The sequence below is a fragment of the Chaetomium globosum genome, genomic scaffold (assembly GCF_000143365.1).
Source record: "Chaetomium globosum CBS 148.51 scaffold_7 genomic scaffold, whole genome shotgun sequence".
Lineage (NCBI taxonomy): Eukaryota > Fungi > Ascomycota > Sordariomycetes > Sordariales > Chaetomiaceae > Chaetomium > Chaetomium globosum.
In genome coordinates this window covers 2,095,566-2,114,289 of record NT_165982.1, presented here as the reverse complement: position 1 = coordinate 2,114,289, position 18,724 = coordinate 2,095,566, and the positions used below count along the sequence as shown (strand labels likewise).

Below are 18,724 nucleotides of genomic sequence, written 5' to 3'. Positions count from 1 at the left end.
GTATCGGACAGGGGTTCTCTTGCAGGTCCCCAAGTCACCCGCCAGCGAAAATTGCCGTCATCGTCTCCGGCCCAGCGCCCTTTTTCAGCAGCCCAGTCCAGGGCATGGAAGCGGGCAAAGACTTGGTCATTTTGCAAACCCAAACCAAACCACAAAAAAAACAGCTCACCAAAGATTGGGACGGACACGCCCACCTGGAATGTCCCAAAATCAGACATCTCGTCCTTTGACGATATAGTTTCCGCTTTTTGTACCACCTTATACGCGACTTACTCCGCCGCTCTTTTAGTTTCTGCTGCCGTTGGCTGTCTTCTTATACACACACAGTACGGTAGTTACGATACCCGGCGGGTTTCGATTTCCACCTATTCCTAACGACCCGTTGGTTTTTTCTCGCAGTTTGTTTTTGAGGTCACCACCTACCCCATAAACCCTCACAACACCAACAACTAAAACCCCGTAACACCTGGCCGAGATGCTGCGCACCTCCATCCGGGCGCTACAGAGCGCCGCGGCTTCATCGTCGCGATGCTTCTCGACAGCCACCGTCTCGGCGCGCGCCAACCTGAGGCCCGCCGCTGCCCGCCGCCCGCTCGCCATCGCCGCCCAAAAACGCTTCGAGAGCGCCCTGCATAACCCGCCCAACTCGAACGACAACTTCCTCTCGGGGAACACGGCGAATTACATCGATGAGATGTACCTGCAGTGGAAGCAGGACCCCGAGAGCGTCCATGTTTCGTGGCAGGTCTACTTCAAGAACATGGAGAGCGGCGATATGCCCATCTCCCAGGCCTTCACGCCCCCACCGTCTCTTGTGCCCGGCAGCGAGGCTGTCGTTGGCCTCGCCGCCGGCGCTGGTGTTGGCATTGGTGAGGGTTCCGACGTCGACAACCACTTGAAGGTCCAACTGCTCGTGCGCGCATACCAGGCCCGTGGCCACCACAAGTCCAAGATCGACCCCCTGGGCATCCGTAATGCTTCCAAGGGCTTCGGTAACATCCGCCCCAAGGAGCTCGAGCTCGACTACTACCAGTTCACCGAGAAGGACCTCGATACCGAGTACACCCTGGGTCCCGGTATCCTGCCCCGCTTCAAGCGCGAGGGCCGTGAGAAGATGACGCTCCGCGAGATCGTTGATGCATGCGAGAAGATCTACTGCGGCTCGTACGGCGTCGAGTTCATCCACATTCCTGACAGGGAAAAGTGCGATTGGTTGCGCGAGCGCGTTGAGGTACCGCAACCCTTCAAGTACTCCATCGACGAGAAGCGCCGCATCCTGGATCGTCTTATTTGGAGCTCCAGCTTCGAATCCTTCCTCTCCACCAAGTACCCCAACGATAAGCGATTCGGCCTGGAGGGTTGCGAGACTTTGGTACCCGGTATGAAGGCGCTCATTGACCGTAGCGTCGACTATGGCGTCAAGGACATCGTCATTGGCATGCCGCATCGTGGTCGCCTTAACGTGCTGAGCAACGTCGTTAGGAAACCCAACGAGTCCATCTTCAGCGAGTTTGCTGGTACTGCCGGTGCTGAAGACGAAGGTTCCGGTGACGTCAAATACCACTTGGGCATGAACTTTGAGCGGCCCACGCCCTCTGGAAAGCGCGTGCAGCTGTCTCTAGTAGCCAACCCGTCACATCTGGAAGCTGAGGACCCCGTCGTGCTCGGCAAGGTCCGTGCTATCCAGCACTACAACAACGACGAGGCTACCCACCGCAGCGCCATGGCCGTCCTCCTCCACGGCGATGCTGCCTTTGCCGCCCAGGGTGTCGTCTACGAGTGTCTCGGCTTCCATTCCCTCCCGGCCTTCTCCACCGGCGGCACGATCCATTTGGTTGTCAACAACCAGATCGGCTTCACCACGGATCCTCGTTACTCCCGCTCGACCCCCTACTGCACGGACATCGCCAAGGCGATCGACGCCCCCGTCTTCCACGTTAACGCCGACGACGTCGAGGCTGTCAACTTCGTCTGCCAGTTGGCTGCCGACTGGCGCGCCGAGTTCAAGCAGGATGTCATCATTGACATGGTCTGTTACCGGAAGCACGGCCACAACGAGACCGACCAGCCGTCTTTCACCCAGCCCCTGATGTACAAGCGCATCCAGGAGAAGAACCCGCAACTCCAGATCTATGTCGACAAGCTCCTGAAGGAGGGTACTTTCACCAAGGAGGACGTCGAGGAGCACAAGCAGTGGGTCTGGGGTATGCTGGAAGAGAGCTTCTCCAAATCCAAGGATTACCAGCCTACCTCTAAGGAGTGGACCACCAGTGCTTGGAACGGCTTCAAGTCCCCCAAGGAGCTAGCCTCCGAGGTGTTGCCACACAAGCCGACCGGTGTCGACCAGAAGACTCTGGAGCACATCGCCGAGGTCATCGGCTCCACGCCCGAGGGCTTCAACGCCCACCGCAACCTGAAGCGCATTCTCACCAACCGGACCAAGTCCGTGCTTGAAGGCAAAAACATCGACTGGTCGACCGCTGAGGCGTTGGCGTTTGGCACCCTCGTCACCGAGGGCCGCCACGTCCGCATCTCGGGACAGGACGTTGAGCGTGGCACTTTCTCGCAGCGCCATGCCGTCTTCCACGACCAGGAGACCGAGGACACCTACACGCCGCTCCAGCACCTGAGCAAGGACCAGGGCAAGTTTGTCATTTCTAACTCGTCCCTTAGCGAGTTCGGCGCTCTCGGCTTCGAGTACGGCTACTCCCTGACCGACCCTAACGGTTTTGTCATGTGGGAAGCTCAGTTTGGTGACTTCGCCAACAATGCTCAATGTATCATCGATCAGTTCATCGCCTCCGGTGAGCAGAAATGGATGCAGCGTACCGGCCTCGTCATGTCCCTCCCCCACGGTTACGACGGCCAGGGTCCCGAACACTCCTCCGGCCGCCTGGAGCGCTTCCTCCAGCTCTGCAACGAGGATCCCCGTGTTTTCCCCTCGGACGACAAGTTGCAGCGCCAGCACCAAGACTCCAACGTCCAGATTGCCTACATGACCACTCCCGCCAATCTGTTCCACATTCTCCGCCGCCAGATGAACCGGCAATTCCGGAAGCGTAAGTTGCCGGGTATTCGGCGTCTTCTGATCTGATGTATGCTAATTTGCCGTCTAGCCCTCATCCTCTTCTTCTCCAAGTCGCTGCTGCGCCACCCTCTCGCTCGCTCCGATATTGAGGAGTTCACGGGCGACTCTCAGTTCCAGTGGATCATCGCTGACCCGGCGCACGAGGCTGGCGCCATCAAGTCGCACGACGAGATCGACCGTGTCATCCTCTGCTCGGGCCAGGTGTATGGTGCCCTTCACAAGTACCGCGGCGACAACAAGGTCGACAACGTCGCCATTACCCGCATCGAGCAGCTCCACCCCTTCCCGTGGGAGCAGCTGCGCGAGAACCTTGACATGTACCCCAATGCCAAGACCATCGTCTGGGCCCAGGAGGAGCCCCTGAACGCCGGCGCTTGGAGCTACACGCAGCCGCGTATCGAGACGCTGCTCAACCAGACGCAGCACCACCACCGTAAGCACGTCATGTACGCCGGTCGTAACCCTAGCGCGTCGGTGGCTACGGGTCTGAAGGCGTCGCATACCAAGGAGGAGCAGGATCTCTTGGAGATGGCCTTCTCCGTCAAGCAGGACAAGCTCAAGGGCGAGTAAGCCCGCGGCCGTGGCTGAGGCGTAACCTGTAGACAGTTCTCATAAGGTCTGTCTTTTGTATCATCATCGATCATCTTATGCTCGAGTAATAGATCATTGGGTAGGGGGGATCATTAAACCTTTCCTTTGTTGCTCGCATGGTATCTGTTGGGTAATGGGGAGGCACTCTCCCTTGGAGGTGATTCCACCTAGCCAGGAGACACTACATGTACAAAAGCGAGCAGTTCTTGAATGATGAGAAATGACCATTACCGATTTAACTTACCCATTTGCCGAACATGTAGAGTGATCCTTGATTGCTCAAAAATAGTACCCGGGACTACTTGTATCCATCATATTTACCCTCTGTAAACGACGCCGAAAGCATATACTACTCCGGAAAAGGGAGATTTCAGAAGGAGGTTACGCCAGACGAAAAAGAAACTCGATGATTGTTGAGGGAAAAGACTTGCTTTCTATTTATTCTATGTCACCGCGGTAGTTTAGCCAGTCATGATATCCTGACCTGCCACGGCCGAACGACCCCATCATCACCTGTCGTGACCAGCATCTCCTCCTTGCCCTTGTGTTCTGCCCCAGGGTCAAACCTCTTGCACCATGTGATGTGGTTGACCTCGTACGGGCCGTGGGCGCGGGTGATGGTGCCCAATACTTTCCAGTTACTTTTCGGCCCGGATGTGCCATTTTCTGCTCCCCCTTCCACACCCGACTTGGCGACGTCCTCGGGCGCGCTCTCCTCGGCGTATACCGCAATGATGCCATCACTGCCCGTGCTAGCCACTAGCCCGGTGTCGGCACTCCACGACACCGAGTACACATCCCGCGTGTGCACTTTGGGCAGCACGGCCGTGCAGTCCCACTCCTCCCTGAGCGACCTCCGCATCGTGCTCGGCACCCCGCCGAACCCGGACCTAAATGGGATTCCCCTTTTGCTGGGCCCTCCTCCTCCTCCTCCTTCTTCCGTCCACTCTTAGCGTCCACACCCTGGATCGGACCCGTCCGGCCGAGAAGGTCATCAACCTTGGGAACCGCCCATCCTGCCTTTCCTTCCCCTCCCACTGTAGCCCCCACACTGTCCCGCCATGCCCCTCTAACACTGCCACACACACCCACTCCCCATCGGCATCCTCCCGCCACACCCTAACGGTATCATCATAACTCGCGCTGGCGAGCACCTCGGAGCTGTTGTGCTGCCGCCCGACACCGGCCCTCGCATTCGGCAGGTTCGACGGGCACCACGCGACAGCCTTGACATCGCCGTCATGCTCGCTCAGCACCGCGACCGTCTCCCACTCATCCTCATCATCCCCGCCCTGCCCGGACGACACATCCTCCCAGATCCACACCGACTTATCGCGGCTCGACGTCGCCAGATACTGCCCGCCCGGCGAAAACGCCAGCGACTTGACCTCGTTCTCATGCCCCTCCAACACCAAATTAAACTCCCACTCCCTCACCTCCTCCTCCTCTTCACTCTCACCACCACCACCACCACCACCACCCATCCTCACCTCCCTCTCCAACCCCCCACCACCACCCCCCGCAGCAGCATCCGCATCCCCCTCAAAACTCCACAACCCCGCCGTCGCATCAAAACTCCCCGTCACCAACCCCAACCTCTTCCCACCACTCCCTCCCCCGGTACCACCACCCCTCGCAGGCTGCCACGCGACGGTGCGCACGGAGCGCGCGTGGCCGCCCGTCAGGGCGCTGTGCTTGGAGAGGGTGGCGAGCGAGAAGACGGTGACGGATTTGGCGTGGCCGGTGGCGAGGAGGGGGAGGGTGGGGTGCGGGATGGAGGACCAGGCGCGTTGGTAGAGGTCGGGTTGGAAGGGCGGGAGGGGGGTGAGGGTGGCTTTTTGGGGGATTGAAGGGTTTGGTGTTGGGGTTGTTGGGGGTGGCATTTTGGGTTGTTGCGGTTTGGTTTTGGTTTTGGTTTGGCTTGGTTTGTTGGTGGAGGGGTCGTGGTGTGAGGCCGGGGTGCGATCGATGTCTGCTTCTTGGGGACGGAGGGGTTCGTTCAGGTGTGGAGGTGGGGTTGTTGCATTGGTTTGTGAGGGTCGGGAAATGGGTTCGTGGGTTCGTTTTTGGATGTTGAGGTCGGCGGGCTGAAGCGGGTTACGAGATATGGGAGATACCGCAACAAGCAGGGCTGTGAGAATGCGTGGTGCAGCTCGTTAACTAGAGAGAGGCTCTCGAACGCGGGATGGTGGGATGTTGTAGCACTGAGCATCGCCCCTCAATTTTTCCCTCCAGGGGTGCAAGCTCCGATCCCGCTGCCCCACCAAGCTAGGTATCTACCTATGATGCAATCAGCAACAACCAGGCCATCTCAACGACTATAGATGAACACACAAACATCGGAGGAAATGGTGAATGTTAAGAGTCGAACGCTATGGCATACGCCCGATAATGCATTCCAAGGCGCTATATACGACCGAAGACCATACTGCCGCTTGCTGAACTGAAATACACCATCCCAAAGCCCAGTCTGAAGACAGCTCAGGGGCGACCGAATCAATGCGCCAAACCCATCCCAACGCTTCAAAACACACAAGTCCCAAACTTCAAGCTGAAAGCGCTGCCCAAGTGCCCAAACGCCGTGCCATCATGAATTCAACCCATATAAAAACCATACCCCATCCCCATCCCCATCACGCACTGCTCCACCCCGCCTCACGGAACCGCTCAAACGCCGGCTCATGCCCCCCACCCGTCGTCGTCGTCGTCGTCGTCTCCCGCTCATCCTCCTCACGCATCCGCCTCTCCATCTCCATGCGGCCATCCTTGCCCCAGTATCCCGCCTTCTCAGTCCCCTGGACACAGCCCTCGGTGATCAGCACGTAAGGGGTGGGGGCGTCGTACATGGGGTCGGCCAGCACGCGCTCCATCTCCATCTTGAGCCCGCGCGCGCCCGTCTCGTTCTTGGCCGCCCGCTCCGCGATGGCGGTGAGCGCCTTGCGCGTGAAGTTGAGCTTGCTTGGGTACGTCTCGAACAGCGCCGTGTACTGGGCCACCAGGCTGTTGCGCGGTTCGGTCAGGATGCGGTACAGCTCGTCCAGCGAGAGCGGCGTGAGCGCGCAGATGTTGTGCAGCCGGCCGATCAGCTCCGGAATGAAGCCGTAGGCTTGCAGGTCGGCGGGCGTGGTGAGGTCGAGCGGGGTGAACCCGGTGCCCGACGATCCGCCGGCAAACGCCGGTTGATGGGGTAGGTGGCTGTACATTTCTGGGGGGAGGATGTCTTTGCTACCGGACATGGAGGCGCTGCGCCCGCGGACCTCGGAGCCAAAGCCGATGGAGGGCTTGGCGACTCTCCGGAGGACCGTCTTGTCCAAGCCGACAAAGGCACCGCAGAAGACGAAAAGAATGTTTGTTGTGTCGATGGTATACTGGTCAACCTTGCCAGCGGGAGGGGTTGATTGCGGGTTCGACGGCCCATAGCCGCTAGGTGGGTTGTTCGTCGTGCGGGACTGTCGTTGATCCTTAATGTTTATCGTGACCTTGGTTCCTTCGACAAGCTTCAATAGAGCTTGCTGCACGCCTTCGCCGCCTACATCCCTGCCATTGACCGTCTCACGTTTCGCAATCTTGTCAAACTCATCTAGCACGATGATCCCATGTTCCGCGGCTTTGATGTCGTAGTTGGCCTCGATGAGTAGTCGTTCGATACATGATTCGACGTCCTGTCCGATATATCCGGCTTGCGTAAACGAGTTGCAGTCGCTAATGGTGAATGGCACGTTAAGCTTCTTGCTCAGAGTTCTACATTGGGGTCAGCACAGGTTGGGAGCAATGGATCTGGCCGACCCACTCGAGTATGTACGTCTTCCCCACGCCAGTAGGTCCGATCAAAAGTAAGTTGCTCTTGTCGATCTTGACATGCTCTGGCGCGGCGAAGTTTTCCGGGATGTAGAAGTCGTCGGTAAGGGGCTCGTATAGATTGTCGGGGATCTTGTATGTTCCCCCCGCTGCTTCGTGGTACTTCTGATATTCATCTTCAACAGCAAAGTTATTATCAGCCTGTCGCCGAGATCCCAAAGGAAACGTAGAACGACGCGAGGGCCACCGCCCACCTTCGACTGGATGCGTGCGGGTGCTGTTGTAACCCGCATTCTCAAAAGCCTCCTGGTCCTGGGCATATTTCTGCCTCTGGAGCTTTTCCCGCAGACGCTGATCTTGGATCTCGTGGTTCTGACGCCGCCGTAGACCCTGGTAGTGATTGAAAATGACAGAGCATATTGTCTTCTTCGCCCGATCCTGGCCTACGACGTAGTCATCCACCCTCCTCTTCAGGTCTCGCGGGTAGAACTGCGGGACGCCAAAGGTGTGCTTGTTGAATATGGGGCCGCGCCCTGTTTCCTGGTTGGGATCATAGCTACTGCTGTACCCGGAATTGAAGTAATTCGACCGGCGGGGGGCCGAGAGGAGGATACTCGATGTCGAGTAAGCGGGGTGCCGGAGCCGGGCGGTTCGGAGGAGATCTGGGCGCATCGGCGCTCGGGCCCGTACAAAGACCGACATCGTCGCTATCGGTCGGTGATCATGCTCAAAGGATGAGAGCGGTCGGATACCTCTCAGCGGCCCTGTTCGAAGTAAGATCAAGAGGCGGAGTTCCCTGGGATTGTTTCGGAATCCTGGGGAAACCGAGCGGCGGAAGATGGTTGCGCCACATGCTGGAGCTCGGTGTTAGACGATTGACACCGATAACTAGGCAGCCGATGGCAGGCGGCGCTGAGGTGCGGGGGGCCAGATCTGCTTGGAGCTTGCGCCACCCGACCAGCCAGTCCCTGTATTGGGGCCCACCTAAGCTTTGAGCCAATCTAGACCCGTTCGTTGTCCAACGGACGGGACTCGAGAGGAAAGAATGTCAATGTGCAGTTGGTGTGTTTTTTCAGTTCATTTCTTCTAGTCTTAATAATTATTGTTAAATTAGGTCTTTCCACAGTAAAGCTTCAAACGCGGAATCTGGTAAAGTCAGCTCTCTCCCCTTTCGCCAAAGATTGCAAGGGAGGGCCGTCCCGAACCGCCTAGTGATCACATCGTCTTATCCTCCTTCGTCACATCTGCGATAAGGTGGTTCAGCTGCTGAGCACCCCTGGAACCGAAGTTGGCAGACCAACTTGCGGACGGCGCAGGGGGCAAAGCGGTAGGTAGCCGCTAACGGCTTTTTATTTTGGGCACGAAGTTGCCCCTCGGGGCTCTTGTCGGGGAAGATTTGATTCGGTTGGGATTGCAGAGGACCCATGATGTAATCTAGCATTTACATGTGCATGCAGGCCATCTTCGAAGCTCATCAAGCTCGCACCTAGCCGAAGGACAGCTCCCGGGTGCTCATCAGTGTGACCGTCATTTTCGTATTTTCATCGCCCCGCTTCCAGAGTCATCACATTCCTTCCCTCAAAGTAAACATCGATTCTTGTCTTTCTCCATTGAGCTCAACATCTTCTAGACCTAGCAGAATCTGCGGGAATTGCCCCTGTCAACAGCAATCAACAGCAATACAGGGCATCTATCTACTCGAGCACCTCTATCCCCTCTCAGCTCTTCCCAGACACCAAGAACCAGACGTCAAGGATATAAAAACCGACGCTGCTTACCCAAAGCAAACGAATTCTACTGGAATGGATCCCATCGCTGAGAATTCCTCCAACACCTTGGTGGGCGGCGCCAAGGTGGCCGAAGATGATATTCCTCGGGATGGCACCGGTCTGATGCCCCGCAGCCCCCAGTGCTTGGTATCATGACCTGAGACTGACTCCAGAACAGGCGTTTTAAAGCTGGACCCTTGGCTGGAGCCTTTCAAGGACTCACTGAAGCGACGCTTCAGCAAGGCCCAAGAGTGGATCAAGAGAATCGATGAGACGGAGGGCGGTTTGGACAAGTTCAGCAAGGTACAGACGGCCCGCCTCAGCCTCGGTCTTCCCATCTGCTAACCTGCGCCAGGGGACTGAACTCTTTGGACTGCGGGTGAAGGAGGACGGTAGCATTGTCTACAGGGAGTGGGCTCCCAACGCCGTTCAAGCTTCTCTTATCGGCGACTTCAGTAAGTTGTACCCCCAAGTGATGTGAAAACCGCATTCTCACATTTTTAGACAAATGGGACAAGAGCACCCATCCTATGAAGAAGAATGAGTACGGCGTTTTTGAGATTACCGTTCCCCCAACAGCCGACGGCAAGCCGGCCATTCCTCACAACTCCAAAATCAAGGCAAGCACCCCCCCTTCTCCCCAATCATTATGAGACGCGACCTAACGTTCCTAGATTACCCTCGAGCTGCCCACGGCAGAATGGGTTGATAGACTGCCCGCCTGGATTAACTACGTCACGCAGGACCTGTCCGTCTCCCCCGCGTACGATGCCCGCTTCTGGAACCCGCCGGCCGCGGACCAGTACTCTTTCAAGCACTCGAGACCGCAGAAGCCGGCCAGTCTGCGTATCTACGAGGCCCACGTCGGCATCTCGTCCCCCGAGCTGCGCGTCACCACCTACAAGGAGTTCACCAAGAACATGCTCCCGCGCATCAAGGGCCTGGGATACAACGCCATCCAGCTCATGGCCATCATGGAGCACGCGTACTATGCCAGCTTTGGCTACCAGGTGAACAACTTCTTCGCCGCCAGCAGTCGCTACGGCGAGCCCGAGGACCTGAAGGAGCTGGTGGATGTGGCCCACAGTTTGGGTTTGGTCGTCTTGCTTGACGTGGTGCACAGCCATGCGTCCAAGAACGTGCTGGACGGGCTGAACGAGTTCGACGGGACGGACCACCATTATTTCCACGAGGGCGCTAAGGGCAGGCACGAGCTCTGGGATAGCCGGCTGTTCAACTATGGCCACCATGAGGTTATGCGTTTCTTGCTGAGCAACCTGCGGTTCTGGATGGACGAGTACCAATTCGACGGCTTCCGGTTTGACGGCGTCACCAGCATGCTTTACACGCATCACGGCATCGGAACGTGAGTCCATCCTTTTTCATCCATCCGCGAGTAATGCGTACCGGGCTAACATCTACAGTGGCTTTTCTGGCGGCTACCACGAGTACTTTGGTGCCGCCGTTGACGAGGAGGCGGTGGTTTACCTCATGATTGCCAACGAGATGCTCCACGAACTGTACCCAAATGCCATCACCGTGGCCGAGGATGTCTCAGGGATGCCGGCATTGTGCCTGCCGCTGTCTCTGGGCGGTGTTGGGTTCGATTACCGGCTGGCTATGGCTATTCCCGACATGTGGATCAAGATCCTGAAGGAGAAGAAGGACGAGGACTGGGATATCGGCAATATTTGCTTTACGCTGACCAACCGTCGCCACGGAGAGAAGACCATCGCTTACGCCGAGAGCCACGATCAAGCGTGAGTTTACCAGCACTGTTTGTTGTGTGTGTGTTTCACTAACCTTGTGTAGTCTGGTCGGCGACAAGTCCCTCATGATGCACCTCTGCGACGCCGAGCTCTACACCAACATGTCGACCCTCGCGCCCCTGACCCCCGTCATCGACCGCGGCATGGCGCTGCACAAGATGATCCGTCTCCTGACGCACGGCCTAGGCGGCGAGGGCTGGCTCAACTTCGAAGGTAACGAGTTTGGCCACCCCGAGTGGCTCGACTTCCCGCGCGAGGGCAACCAAAACTCGTTCTGGTACGCCCGGCGGCAGCTGAATTTGACCGAAGACCACCTGCTGCGTTACCAGTTCCTCAACAACTTCGACCGCTCCATGAACGTCTGCGAGGGCAAGTACGGCTGGCTGCACGCCCCACAGGCCTACATCTCGCTCAAGCACGAGGGCGACAAGGTGATTGTTTTTGAGCGGGCCGGGCTGGTGTTCGTCTTCAACTTCCACCCGACCCAGAGCTTCACCGATTACCGCATCGGCATCGAGGATGCTGGCACTTACCGCATCGTGCTGGATTCGGACACCAAGGACAACGGCGGGTTCTGTCGCCTGGACGAAGGCACCCGCTTCTTCACTCAGCCCCTCGAGTGGAACGGCAGGAAGAACTGCATGCATGTGTACATCCCGTGCCGAACTGCTTTTGTAAGTCGAGTCTCGATCCCCTCGTTTTTGCGGTATGCTAATATGGCCTTAAGATTCTGGCACCGGAATCAAGGGTGCTACAGCAGTAAACTGTAGACTCAAAACTGGGGACAGCGTGGGCATCGAGAAATACTGTTGTATCCATCTTATTCTTAGCGTGTGTTTGTGTGCTCAAAAAGGAAGACAGAGCGGGGTAATTGTAGGAAGGGAAAGGGATGTGTTCAGATGGTTTGAACGTCGCCTTTCCGATGCAATTACAGGATTTGGGAATTGCCAGCAAAATGCCACTTGTTCCCGTCCAATAAGCAGCTAGGCCGTGAAGATGGCGCCCTCGAAGTCAAGGCCCGACCCGGGACCTCCCGGTGGGCCGTTTCAACAGCAACGAAAATGGTTGCAGGGTGCATGCAGTTAGTCGGAGAGAGAAATCCTCTATATCGGGGCAATGTGGCTATAACAAGTAAGTAAAATTAAGTCTTGTAGAGGAAGTTGGCACGTTAAACGCCGTAAACCTAAGCCTCGAGCAGGCAGAGCGAGCAGAGAATCTGTCGGCAAATCTCTCCCTGCTGCGGCCTGAAAATTCAAGAAAACAGCGACTGAAGTTGCGAGTTGGACGGGAGGGCTGGGGTCCGAGGCCCACCTATTTTCCCAAAAACAACAAGTCACGTGTAAAGTTGGAGCTCCGCAGCTCCTAGCCGAAAGCTCGTCGAGAGATTTTCGAACCCGTTTTCTTCCACCTCCCCCGAGCCCATCTTTCCTTACTGCACATCCACCGTCTCAAAGTCCGCCCTTCATCATCGGCACGATGTTCAAGAGGTGAGTTGTCGCCGGAATACCGAGCTCCCCCGCGTGGGGGGCGCCAATTGAGTCCAATTGATACTGATGCAAAGACTTTTCCCCTCGCGCAGCGGCATTTCCGCCTTTGCCCGGACAGCCCGTCCGTCGTTCGCCGCGACGACTCGTCGCGCCGTTCGCCCGGCCAGCCTCAACTTCCGGGCCCCCGCCCTCAGCAGGTTCGCCAGCACAGCCGGTGTTGGTGACGGCAAGATCTACCAGGTCATCGGTAAGCTTTCTCGATTGGACGCCCCGTCGTGTGCCCGGGGTGGTCCGGGAAAATTGTTTCACTGGGCTTGGCTAACCGCGCAAACCCAACAGGTGCCGTCGTCGATGGTTAGTAGCTCTGTGGCCCAACGTGCCCCGGTGGGCAGCTCCCGGTCGCATACAACTGACGCCGTCGACAGTCAAGTTCGATACCGACAAGCTCCCCCCCATTCTCAACGCCCTCGAGACCAACAACAATGGCCAGAAGCTCGTCCTCGAGGTCTCGGTATGCCAAGATCCCCCCCCGCCAACTGTCCCAATCCAGTGTGCTAACTGCCCGACGTAGCAACATCTCGGCGAGAACGTCGTGAGGTGCATTGCCATGGACGGTTGGTTCCCCTTGCCGTGCGCCATATCGAGGAAGGTCTTCTAAACGGGGAATATCTAGGTACTGAGGGTCTCGTCCGTGGTGCCAAGGCTGCTGACACTGGTGCTCCCATCACCATCCCGTGAGTTGAATCACCCAAGAGGGACAAAATGCCGAAAGGCTTGGGCGTTGGCTGACATGGATGGCGTATAGTGTCGGCCCTGCCACTCTCGGCCGTATCATGAACGTCACTGGTGACCCGATCGACGAGCGTGGGCCCATCAAGACGGACAAGTTCCTGCCCATTCATGCCGAGGCTCCCGAGTTCGTTGACCAGTCGACCACCGCTGAGATTCTGGTGACGGGTATCAAGGTCGTGGATCTGCTTGCTCCCTACGCTCGTGGTGGAAAGATTGGTCTCTTCGGTGGTGCCGGTGTCGGCAAGACCGTCTTCATTCAGGAGCTCATCAACAACATCGCCAAGGCCCACGGTGGTTACTCCGTCTTCACCGGTGTCGGCGAGCGTACCCGTGAGGGTAACGATCTGTACCACGAAATGCAGGAGACCTCCGTCATTCAGCTCGACGGCGAGTCCAAGGTCGCCCTTGTCTTCGGTCAGATGAACGAGCCCCCCGGAGCCCGTGCCCGTGTCGCCCTTACCGGTGTAAGTTGCCCCATCTTTCTTCATTGCTTCCCCTTTTGCTTCACCGTTCTTTCCCATCGGACTCGGTTGCTCTTGCCATGAGATCTTGAGATTCAGGTGCTGCCTGGAGAGTCAGTGACTCGGCCTGGGTGTTGCCCAAGATGGAGTGCACCTCGGCCTCTCCGCTCATCTCGTCCTGTCCACGTTCTGCTCTTTCATCTGCTTGCGACAACTAGCTGGCAATCACTTCACATCTGCTTGCGACAACTAGCTAACATCTCATCGCCATACAACAGTTGACCGTCGCCGAGTACTTCCGTGACGAGGAGGGTCAGGATGGTGAGCTAATTTACCCCCGCATGGCAGATTATCAGCCAGGACGCTAACCCGGGCAGTGCTTCTCTTCATCGACAACATCTTCCGTTTCACCCAGGCCGGTTCCGAGGTGTCTGCCCTTCTGGGTCGTATCCCCTCTGCCGTCGGTTACCAACCCACCCTCGCCGTCGACATGGGTGGTATGCAAGAGCGTATTACCACCACCAAGAAGGGCTCCATTACCTCCGTCCAGGCCGTCTACGTCCCCGCTGACGATCTGACGGATCCTGCGCCCGCCACCACCTTCGCCCATTTGGACGCCACCACTGTCTTGTCCCGTGGTATCTCCGAGTTGGGTATCTACCCCGCCGTCGACCCTCTCGACTCCAAGTCCCGTATGCTCGACCCCCGTATTGTCGGCCAGGAGCACTACGACATCGCCTCGCGCGTCCAGCAGATCCTCCAGGAGTACAAGTCGCTGCAGGACATCATTGCCATTCTCGGTATGGACGAACTGTCGGAAGCTGACAAGCTTACCGTCGAGCGCGCCCGTAAGATCCAGCGTTTCCTGAGCCAGCCCTTCACTGTCGCCCAGGTCTTCACTGGTATCGAGGGCAAGCTCGTCGACCTCAAGGACACCATCAACTCGTTCAAGTCCATCCTGGCCGGTGAGGGTGACGACCTTCCCGAGGGTGCTTTCTACATGGTTGGCGACTTTGCGTCGGCGCGGGAGAAGGGTGAGAAGATTCTGGCTGAGCTCGAGCAGAGCGCTTAATCGGTTGGCCTGTAAAACCGGGAAGGATTCGGTTACCTGTGTATAGAAGCGAATGGTTTCCGGGGAGTTCCCTAGCTCAGTCAAGTTTCTTTTGTGAGCTGTGTATCAATCAATTTCTCTGTCCCTGGCCTGATTTGTGACGTCTGCTCTTGTGATTCTCTCCCCGTCCGTGGTGGCCTTATTGATAGGTACATCTATGTCTCGAAATGGGTGGTCCCGCCTCTTCTGTGAATGGTGATCGTTCTATTTTTTATTTTGTTTTTTATTTCCCTCCACCTTCTCTTACACTTATTCACGCATCGCACATCCTTGCGATGACAATGAATTGACCACTCCAGGGTCACATACTAAATCCCAAAGCCGAACTCCACTGGATACCCGCAAGTATAAAACAAATCCATCCCATCCAACCCATGCGCATCCTACGAGGCAAACTCCCTCCCCCTCCACCCCCGTCTAGTTAGGAATTACGAAGCTGCAACTGCATCTTCCTCTCCCGATACGCCTGCACCTCAGGCGCCACATCCTCCTCCATCAGCGCCCGGATCGCGAGCTCCCGCTCCCCCTCCGGCGACGCCGGCTCCACCCCCATGTCGGTCGGCTCGTCCCACTCCGGGTCGTCCAGCAGCAGCCGCGCAATCGCCCGGTTGTCGCCCCCCACCTCCAGCGCCGCCAGCGGCACCCGCAGCAGCGGGGCCCACGCGGGGCCCAGGAACCGCGCAATGTTGGGGATCTCGAACCCGGCTATCCCGTCCATCCACCAGCACGCTCGGGCTTTGAAGGTGACGAAGACCATGTAGTGCGCCAGGATGACCAGCGCGCGCGGGCGGCGTTCGCGCGCGGCCGCGAGGATGACTTTGGGGAGGTAGGTGAGGAAGGTGACGGTGCGGAGGAACAGGCGGTGGCTGAAGCCGTTGCGCAGCTCGAGGTAGAGCGAGCCGAGGAACTTGAGCGCCTTGTAGTACTTGGGCACGAGCGGGTAGTCGGCGTCGTCGGGCTTGACCGAGGTGATCATGAAGAGCAGGTAGTTGGGCAGGGCGCGCGCCGACGCGTCCATGTCGACGGCGGGGCGGAAGAGCAGCGCCGCGATGCCCGTCCGGAACATGTGCGGAAGGTTGGTCACGTCGATGATGGCCCCGATGCCCTTCCACAGCATCATCCAGTCGAGCAGGGAGAAGGGCCGCGCGTCTTCGCCCCGGAAGACATGAGTGGATAGGCCGCAGAGGAAGAGGGAGGTCGCGAGGAGGGCTGGGTAGGTGGTTGGGTCGGCAGCTTCGATGGCTTTGCGGTAGGACTCGAGGCCTTGGGTGCGGTAGTGTGCTTCGAGCGCACGGGATATCCCCATGTGGGGTATCCCCAGGTAGTTGACGTGCATCGCGGTGAGCCCTAGGAGGCAGTTCATCAGGAAGGGGTTGGCGAAGGCCTGCTGGACGACATTGACGCGGAGGATAACGTCCACGCTGCGTTCTTTGAGCTGGCCGGTCGAGAAGGAGGCGTAGGTGGCGGTGGTGTAGAACCACAGCAGCCGCATGTCGGCCTCGCTGTGGCCGCTTGGTATGAACTGGGGTTGGTGGGTGACGGCGGGGGTGTGTCTGCCCAACAGGGCGAGGTCCGGATCGGAAGCCGGGGTCTGGGTCGAAGGCGGAGTCGGGGCCGGCCTGCTGCCGGAAGAAGAAGACGCGGGCGAGGCGGTCCTGCTCCGGGATGAGCGCGCGGGTGGGGGTGCAAGCAGGTACACGCATTTTTCACCCCGGAGAGTACACGGATGGCAGACTGGGCGGCTCTCGTCGCACTTGACTTTGCGGGTCTTGCAGTTCCGGCATCCCATTCTAGATTTGCGGTGCGGGCGTTTGGCGTGGTAGGGTCTCCCAGGAGCCGCCGCCGGGGCGGGAGTATCAAGGCCTTCCGGCATGGTGTTTCGATTTCTCCGGGTCTTTAACGTGCTGTTTTGACGTGACCGAGTTTCTTGACAGGTTGTGTTAACACGAATTATTAACGTATCACCTCCACAGAGGAAGGCTTGGATATAGGTAACCTAGTATTTTCAAGAGTCACCGGTTGAAGGGCCGCGTCAGATGCCAAGGGTTTTATTTCCATTCATAAGTGACCACCCAGCCTTGCCCGAGCGAGTGGAGGGTAGGATCTAGTGTGCATGACGATTGGGGAGTACAATGTGTGTGTTGTCTGTCGATTCCCCAACAATGGCCTGATTGGAAATATCCTTTACCTAACGTTGGCCATCCTTTGGTCCCGTGCCTTGCTTGTCATGCATGCTGCTCAACACCAGAGCCAATTTTAGCGAAAAGTTCGCGGCCTTGCTCGCCGGCGTCTCACAGGTTGGGGGAATAATTGCCTGGAATTGGTGGCTGTGTGGCTCGTTCGTTCAGTGGGTGAGCCCCTGTGCTGACGCCGCTGGGTGCTGTCAAGAACAAGGGTGGAGACATAACGCCCGGGCCACACACCAATTGTGCTTGCAGTTCGACGCGTAACGCGACGTAAGCATCGGCAGGCGAGTGGCCTTCTCTTACACAATGGTGTGAGAGCCTCATGTCAATAAATTAAACTTATCGTTTTGATAGGTACATCACCCTAATAATGAGCGGGTCTCTCTTCCAGCTCCCCGATGAGCTGGTCTTGGAGGCGCTCAATCATTCATTTCCCTGTCGAGAAGCACAGATTCGATTTCTTGCAACACTTGTTTATGTAAGTTATTCTATCAACAGAGTCTCTTGAGCAAGTCTCGAAACCATCATGAGTTATTCTAACTAGCTTAGCCCGGCGCTGCAGCATGTCGAAACGTGGTCATCTACGGCACCGAAGCCACAGGGAAGAGTACCATCACGACGGCCCTACTGGCGAAACTCTCAAATCAGACCGGGGATGATGGGTTTCGTCTCAAACATGCCGTGGTCAACTCGGCAGAATTCATCACAGCCCGCCATCTTTATGAGACCGTTGTTGGCAGAGTTGCCGATGCCTTAGAATGGAATGCTGCCCCTCCGAGGTGCGAGACTGTATCGCAGTTGACAGTCGAGCTGTCCAAAATGCTCAAGTACACTCCTCGCCCCGACGGCTTCCGCTTCGTGCTCGTCTTTGACGGCATCGACCGCCAGCGAGACGCCCCTCATACTCTGCTTCCTGCTTTGGCAAGGTTGTCTGAGATCGTAAGCAAAGTCTGATAAGATCTCAACCTCCCCATGTACTAACTGGGCCCAGATCCCTTGCCTAGCGACAGTCTTCATCGTCACCTCCCCGCCACCCAACTTCCTTCTCACCTCTTCCGTCCCACACCTTCACTTCCCGACCTACACCAAAACCGACTTCATTGCCATCCTCTCTGCGACCCCTCCCGCGGCGCTCCCTAATACCACCACCCAAGAAACCGCCGACCTCTGGGCACGCTTCACTGCCGCCGTCCACGACGCGCTCGCCCGCGCCGCCTCTCGCACGCTACCCTCCTTCCGCCACGCCTGCGCCGCCCTCTGGCCCCGCTTCACGGCACCCATCCACGCGCGCACCCACTCGGCGCGTGAGTTCTCCAAGCTTCTCGTCGCGGCGCGCGTGCATTTCCAAGACGAGCGTCTTCTCGACCCGGGCGTCCTAGCCCTCCCCCCTACCAACACCACCACAACCACATCCACAACCGCCCAAAAACAACACGACGCTCCCAAACCACCCCCCACCACCAAAACCATCACCACCAACCCCAACCCCCCGACCGACGGCGCGGCACTGGACCTCACTCCTGCCCACCACCGCGCGCCTGCTCCTCCTCGCCGCCTACCTCGCCTCGAAAACGCGGACCCGGCACGATCTGACCCTTCTTCTCCACGCACCACCCACGGGCCGCAAACGACGCCGTGGGTGGGCGGGCCGGTAACGAAGCCGGGGTGGGGG

At 57.9% G+C, this 18,724-nt stretch overlaps 8 protein-coding genes across 8 annotated transcripts in view; 4 read left to right on the top strand and 4 right to left on the bottom strand.

Annotated features, from left to right (window-relative positions):
- Positions 1 to 475: 475 nt before the first annotated feature.
- On the top strand, positions 476 to 3,658 carry CHGG_10260 (uncharacterized protein; the record flags this gene model as incomplete). Its single annotated transcript, XM_001228186.1, has 2 exons — positions 476 to 3,059; positions 3,117 to 3,658. 2 exons carry the CDS (start codon positions 476 to 478, stop codon positions 3,656 to 3,658), a joined length of 3,126 nt encoding a protein of 1,041 aa, XP_001228187.1.
- Positions 3,659 to 4,148: 490 nt separating this feature from the next.
- On the bottom strand, positions 4,149 to 5,562 carry CHGG_10259 (uncharacterized protein; the record flags this gene model as incomplete). Its single annotated transcript, XM_001228185.1, has 2 exons — positions 4,149 to 4,569; positions 4,766 to 5,562. 2 exons carry the CDS (start codon positions 5,560 to 5,562, stop codon positions 4,149 to 4,151), a joined length of 1,218 nt encoding a protein of 405 aa, XP_001228186.1.
- A 750-nt stretch (positions 5,563 to 6,312) lies between these two features.
- Positions 6,313 to 8,179, bottom strand: CHGG_10258 (uncharacterized protein; the record flags this gene model as incomplete). Its single annotated transcript, XM_001228184.1, has 3 exons — positions 6,313 to 7,420; positions 7,470 to 7,653; positions 7,732 to 8,179. The coding sequence occupies 3 exons, from the start codon at positions 8,177 to 8,179 to the stop codon at positions 6,313 to 6,315; spliced, it is 1,740 nt and encodes a 579-aa protein (XP_001228185.1).
- A 431-nt stretch (positions 8,180 to 8,610) lies between these two features.
- Positions 8,611 to 8,903, bottom strand: CHGG_10257 (uncharacterized protein; the record flags this gene model as incomplete). Its single annotated transcript, XM_001228183.1, has 2 exons — positions 8,611 to 8,623; positions 8,779 to 8,903. The coding sequence occupies 2 exons, from the start codon at positions 8,901 to 8,903 to the stop codon at positions 8,611 to 8,613; spliced, it is 138 nt and encodes a 45-aa protein (XP_001228184.1).
- Positions 8,904 to 10,583: 1,680 nt separating this feature from the next.
- On the top strand, positions 10,584 to 11,845 carry CHGG_10256 (uncharacterized protein; the record flags this gene model as incomplete). Its single annotated transcript, XM_001228182.1, has 4 exons — positions 10,584 to 10,612; positions 10,671 to 11,006; positions 11,059 to 11,698; positions 11,804 to 11,845. 4 exons carry the CDS (start codon positions 10,584 to 10,586, stop codon positions 11,843 to 11,845), a joined length of 1,047 nt encoding a protein of 348 aa, XP_001228183.1.
- Positions 11,846 to 12,491: 646 nt separating this feature from the next.
- CHGG_10255 (ATP synthase beta chain, mitochondrial precursor) lies at positions 12,492 to 14,827 on the top strand (the record flags this gene model as incomplete). Its single annotated transcript, XM_001228181.1, has 9 exons — positions 12,492 to 12,502; positions 12,595 to 12,749; positions 12,842 to 12,856; positions 12,928 to 13,013; positions 13,074 to 13,116; positions 13,176 to 13,236; positions 13,308 to 13,758; positions 14,034 to 14,076; positions 14,133 to 14,827. 9 exons carry the CDS (start codon positions 12,492 to 12,494, stop codon positions 14,825 to 14,827), a joined length of 1,560 nt encoding a protein of 519 aa, XP_001228182.1.
- A 460-nt stretch (positions 14,828 to 15,287) lies between these two features.
- Positions 15,288 to 16,739, bottom strand: CHGG_10254 (uncharacterized protein; the record flags this gene model as incomplete). Its single annotated transcript, XM_001228180.1, has 1 exon — positions 15,288 to 16,739. The coding sequence occupies one exon, from the start codon at positions 16,737 to 16,739 to the stop codon at positions 15,288 to 15,290; it is 1,452 nt and encodes a 483-aa protein (XP_001228181.1).
- Positions 16,740 to 17,358: 619 nt separating this feature from the next.
- The window catches only part of CHGG_10253 (uncharacterized protein), a gene marked incomplete at both ends in the record, with an annotated part of 1,811 nt that continues 445 nt past the window's right edge, over positions 17,359 to 18,724 (top strand). Inside the window, 4 exons of the mRNA XM_001228179.1 lie at positions 17,359 to 17,363; positions 17,428 to 17,530; positions 17,602 to 17,991; positions 18,044 to 18,691. Of these exons, the coding sequence (XP_001228180.1) occupies positions 17,359 to 17,363; positions 17,428 to 17,530; positions 17,602 to 17,991; positions 18,044 to 18,691 (1,146 nt within the window). The remainder of the gene's footprint in view (positions 17,364 to 17,427; positions 17,531 to 17,601; positions 17,992 to 18,043; positions 18,692 to 18,724) is intronic.